The sequence below is a fragment of the Pollachius pollachius genome (assembly GCF_949987615.1).
Source record: "Pollachius pollachius genome assembly, chromosome: 14".
In the NCBI taxonomy this organism is placed as follows: domain Eukaryota; kingdom Metazoa; phylum Chordata; class Actinopteri; order Gadiformes; family Gadidae; genus Pollachius; species Pollachius pollachius.
This window is the reverse complement of record NC_136947.1, coordinates 3,503,848-3,509,847: the sequence shown is the minus strand read 5'-3', so window position 1 is coordinate 3,509,847 and position 6,000 is coordinate 3,503,848. Positions and strand designations below refer to the sequence as shown.

Below are 6,000 nucleotides of genomic sequence, written 5' to 3'. Positions count from 1 at the left end.
TTGGACCTTATCATTAGGCCTATGATATGTTTGTCAAAGAAAACATGCTATGTTTTACCGCCTGTTTATGGACGACTGGTCCAACCTGGTCCACACCTTATCTCGAAACAACAGAACGCACACATTCACGCATGCCATTAAAGTGACAACAAGAACAACCGGATAATATCTGCTTATTGTTGACAAGAGGTGATCCTGAATCTAAAAGTAGTGCTGTGTCAATAATACGTCATTTTAATTGGGGATGGGAGCTTCCACGGAGTTGTCCTATACTGCTGACTGTTTCATGCATACCTGCGTCCCCGCATCCGACAATAACACACTGACATTGTCTGACATTGTCACTCATTTGCATTTTGTGACACACTTCTAAGGGCTATGGAAAATCCATTGTTTGTATGTGCAAGGTCTTAGGCATACTTTAATGTCACATTTATATTAGCATATATATATATATATAAAAGTCACGTGCCGTAATTAAACCATAAAGAAATAAAAGCATGTTCAATAAGTATAGATTCTGAATCAGTGATATGCTGGGTCAACTAATGAAGAGCTCCTGAATGTCAACCCGGTCTCCCTTTAATGGGATCAATGCACAAATTTGATCAAAGAGGACATACAAGGGGAATTTAGATTAAGCAGATGAAGCATTGAAGGATATAGGCCTACACACGTTAACTCTAAAGCAAAGGTTTGATTGGATAAGATGCAAGGTGAAGTTCATATTTGTCTGTAAACAAATGTCGACATTAATGTGATAGATAGAAAGATAGATAGAAAGATAGCTAGACAGCTAGATAGATGGATAGATAGATAGATAGATAGATAGATAGATAGATAGATAGATAGATAGATAGATAGAGAGAGAAAGAGAGAGAGAGAGAGAGATAGATAGATAGATAGATAGATAGATAGATAGATAGATAGATAGATAGATAGATAGATAGATAGATAGATAGATAGATAGATAGATAGATAGATAGATAGATAGATAGATATTACATAAAGATATACATTTATGTCAGGTTAGTCACAATAATGGTGATATTAAATATCATATTGAACCAAAAAACTATCATTATATCATCAATATAGGAGGAGGGGCCATACCTTGTTGGTTTGAGTTAATTCTAGTATGGCCAACTCAGTTCTGGCTCGTGCCAGCCTCGCGCCGAAAAGAGCTCGCAGGCCCCCTCTACCGGAGAGACAGAGCGCGCGCGCACACATATGCACTCGGGGCTCGCGGAGCTGGACCACTCAATCCCCGCGTAATTCAGGAATCAGGACTCACTCAGAGATCCCTCCTCAAGTCTGGAGCAAGTCGGCAAGGAGCGGCGTGTCGAGGACAGAGCAGACCATTGTCACACAGGAATAGACTAGGAGGGCAGGATAGACTCTGCCCTAGATATATAACACGTCAATTAGAAAGTATCGCTCAGAATTTCAACTTGCAGGACGAAAGAGTTGTTGGTTAACCCCGCTTTTAGGGGGTTAACGCTACGGCGGAGGTGTCGACATGGATAAAGTTGTCAATTGCTTGTTTGCTGCAATAGCCCTTCTGCTGTCTGTTCGAGCCGAAGTTTTTAGAGGTAAGCAATACGTGTGTGGCTGGCTATTGTGGCTGTGTGTGTGTATGTACACGGGTTCTGGTTGAACGCTATCATACGTTTGCCCAATAGTTTCCAACTTGCATTATTTACCTTGTGCCAAAGATTACATCTTTTACGCGTGCTTATTAAAGCACCGATGATTTACATGTAAAGCTTTGACCACGCGTCCAGTGTCGAAGAGTTAGCTGTGTCTAACTCTTGATAAGTTGCTGTCAGTGTCGAATGGGATTCAGATGAAGGGATGATTCTCTCGTCGAAGTCTGTCACACTCTTGTGCGATGCCCGTGTTAGAGCTTCGTTCAATTGAACTCACCCAGTGCTAAAGGGACATTTGGATTTCGGAGCGACTTCATGGAGTAACACGTACAGCCTTCATTTGTTATAATAGTCACGTTTCCTCTTCAGTTTGTCGTCAAAGAGCTGTGTACCGACTTGAGCGCATAGGATCCCTCCCTGCTTACCATCACATATTTAGGGAATGCTGGATATTCTTGAGTTACTCAGGAATCATTATTTGTAGTATTAATATAGCCTACCATGACCATCGTGTGTAAAATTATATACATTTTTTTGGAGTTGACACACTTGCTATATGAAACAACTAAAGCAGGAACCCACAGTCAGTTTCCTCATGTTCCGTATCTTTAATACTCTCAGCTTCAGAGCCATTAGGCATGTATCGTATTTATGTAAAAAAAAACAACAACTTAGTTCTTTTTTACTTAATTGTGAAAGTGTGTCTTATTCTGAAACATATTTTGTAGTTAAACTTAACTTAGTAGTTAGATATGTTGTATAATGTTCTCTTCCTCATTCTTCCTTATCAATATTTGCACATGCAAATATACAAATATATTGGGCGAACCAGTTTTCAACATGTATTACATGGAGATAATGAAAAACGTCTGGCAAACCAATGCTTTCACTGGAAAACCGGTAGAGTGGACTGCCTTAGGGGAATTAATACAGACTAATTTAAATCCTAAAAGGGGTCATCTCAGCGGTCTGGGTAATGGCATTATCCTTGAATAAAGAGGGGCATTATCGTGTGTGCAGGCTCATCAATACCCACATTGAAAGCGAATGGCAGACTTTGCAGTGATGTTATGTTGCAAATTTGACAAGACATAGTATCCTAGGTTGACAAGTACTCAAGCATGAAACTGCATTTAACCCAGATCACATGACTGTGTTTGCTAAGGAGTGCGTGTATGTTTCAGAGAATTTGCTACAAGGTAAACAGTGACAGTGAGGGTAAGGGTTAAGTTATCATACTTGGCGTCGCTAGTCCGACGCTCTGTTCTCCTCTGACTATGTAGGTGCATTCTTGAGTTGGCCTGTTGGGGGCAGCATGGTACACACATATACTTTCTGACCATCAGGAATCAAGGAGCACAAGTCAGAATTCAGATGTGCTGCCCCGCCTCCAACATGTATCACTGTTTTGACCAAATGCTCATTTACAATTATTAGACACTGATCGAAGTGTAAACAAATACAACCCAGTAATCTATTGTTTAATGCAGTTATTGAAATGACAACATTGATGAGATAATTTGTGTCTATTTTACAAGGGCACTATAGCAGTATAAGTCCAACCAAACACAAACAAGATCTATATGTCTAAACGCTGTGAGGCCCCTTTAGTGTTCCAGAACATACTGGCGGATCACCCCTCCCCTCCTCCATCCTAACGTCAGATTTATCAGTCTTGCCTGCTGGCAACCTCTGGATAAGGTATATTTATCGGAATGGGGCTCACTCCCCCCCCCCCCCCCCCCTCTAATTGCATATGTGTGAATATGTAAACAAGAGCAAAAATCGATGGGTGTGTTTTGTGGGTCTCTGACTGGGTGATGGATTGCAGCCACACACGGCAGCAGAGGTAGAGACTAGTAAATATGAGAGCGATGCAGCACGCCGGGATGCATCAGTCAGCCTGAGTATGCGCTCCGGTCTGACAACCTCAGGGAGGGTTCTAGGTCTGTTGAGTGCCAGAGTATCAGTCAACTTGTTGAGACTGCTGCCTCTGACTGGGAACCCGAAAGTTGGTCACGTTAATCAGGCCATGTATGATCCCTAATCAGCAGAAGGATAAATTGCACGAATACTAGTGCATCATTATTTATGATCCGCCAGTAATAGAGTTGCACAGCGGCATGGATCTCTAGTGATACGATATGCATCACGATGCACGATAGAATATGCAATGAATTGGGATTTTCCTGTTTTACATTGCATCGCACTTTTTCTTAATTTGAATTAGGGTCAAATGCAACTTGTTGACAGTGTCCCTAAATGTCCCTAAATGTTTTAGACACGCATTGGACTTTTTTTTGGGGGGGGGTGGGGGGGGGGGGGGGGGGGGGGGGGGAAACGAACATAAGCTTGTTATTTTCAGTGCATTGGATGTATCGTTGATCTGTTTGACCCGCCCTTTTGCAAGAAGATACCAACAGATCACCAATACATCCGATACGGTGATAATAAACTTGTTATTATCGCACTTGGAAGTATTGTGATCTGTTGGTGTCTTCTTTCAGAAGGGAGGGTCAAACAGCTGGTCATCCATTCACAAAGACATGGCTTGAATGAGCTCATCTTTTATAGTTTTCTCCCTGTAGGGCAATCTCTGGCGCTTTGGGTGGGGAATGGGATTTGGCACCAATCTGATTGTACCATACACATCATGACACAAGGGTCTCAATTCCATATACATTGTGAAATATTGCGATTGTTTCGTGTGATGCATTGCAATTAAAAATCATCGAAACAGATTTTAAAAAGTTTATTGTAAAATTAAAGTCAATGCCCAGAGTAACACAGATTTGCTGGGTTTTTGTGTATATAAAACATCGTAGCTCAATCTCCATCTTTGTTGGACATCCGCTGTTTCTTCTTCTGTTGTTCTAAGGATAACGTTGCTCACTCATGATCACAATACTGTTATAACCATGATGTGTAAACTGTGAAGTCATGAACGACTCTAAATCACGGGTTAGTTAGAGTGGTGGGCTGTTGAAATCTGACACAGGATCCAATATCGCTCTGCCACCTGCAAAAATAACTCCGGGTTACATAGGAGAACAATTGTAAGACCATTTGTAAAAGAAAACTTTGACCCTGGAGAGGCATATTAAGTTCCAGCATCAACAAAGGCCATTGCCCCTCTCTTGGTCTCCTGATAGGGCTCAACGTCCGCCCTGATTGTTACTTGTTTTACTGGAGGCCTTGGGTTGTGTTAAGCAAGCGTCTGAAGTACTTATGGTACGTTTGTCATGACGTTATTATTAATATGACATATTTTCCTCTCATCCGTGTCGCTGACTCAGTTGTAATAGAGACTTTTTGTCAGAAGGTATCTTGTTAAACAGTGGCAGGTTTCCTTCTGTGTGAACCAGTGGAGAATGAAATTAAATATGCACGCCATTCCTCTTTTTTTGTGATTGCTCAAAGCACATCGGAGGAACAGCAGTTCCGCTGTGATTGATGATAAAACCCCAGGTGCTGGAGCGTCGAAATCCACTGTTAAAATTATTATCTAGATATTGTGCAGTTTTTTACAATAATAGATTCATCAAACGTTTTCCATCGTTGCTTTGGCTGTCGATTTTGATGGCTCAGTTGTAGGTGACATTAGGTTCTAGACTTGCAGACGGTCGGCTAGAGCTGTGATAATCCAGGGCATTGAACAGTTCCTCGGAGAGCCCCGGATTTGTTCCGTTAGAACCTGAACGATGGTTGAGTTACACAGTGGGGTAAGAGGTCACCGGATACCATATCGTTGACTGGGGGTGTGATCTGTCTCGCAGTCATACTTCCAAACATAAAGGTCTACTCTATTTTTCAGTGTATTTCGATCTGTTCTTCTATGTAATTGCGTTAAAGCCGCTTGGTTCATCTCCATGGAGTCCGTCATGTTTTGCGCGTGTTGTGTGTCAAAGATGACATCACCATTGGGACCCAAGCGTCTTCTCGAATGGGGCTGTATTGGGTTACTAGAGATGAGAGAGTGGTTATCTGCACACACACACACACACACACACACACACACACACACACACACACACACACACACACACACACACACACACACACACACACACACAAAGAGATTCATCATCATGCTGCAGTTCTGTGGCCTTTTATACTGCAAGATGTTGCTTATGCAATTCATATTGTGATAAAGTTTTTAGTAGGCCAAAAATAATGGTGTTGTTAATATGCTTTATGTTTTCTCCTAAATCTGCAAATATTTTCTCTGTTGTGCAAACCTTTTCAGGTCTACATCATGGCTTGCATTACCATCTGATGGATTCTCTTTACAATTATAAAATATAAAACAGAACCCCTTGGGCAGTATGCTTTTTCACGTAAAGATTTGTGA

At 41.5% G+C, this 6,000-nt stretch overlaps 1 protein-coding gene across 1 annotated transcript in view; it reads left to right on the top strand.

Annotated features, from left to right (window-relative positions):
• Window positions 1-1,315: 1,315 nt before the first annotated feature.
• Window positions 1,316-6,000, top strand: part of LOC307085673 (receptor-type tyrosine-protein phosphatase mu) — a 141,419-nt gene continuing 136,734 nt past the window's right edge. The window contains 1 exon segment of the mRNA XM_079750538.1: window positions 1,316-1,592. Within this exon segment, the coding sequence (XP_079606664.1) occupies window positions 1,520-1,592 (73 nt within the window). The 5' untranslated portion in view covers window positions 1,316-1,519.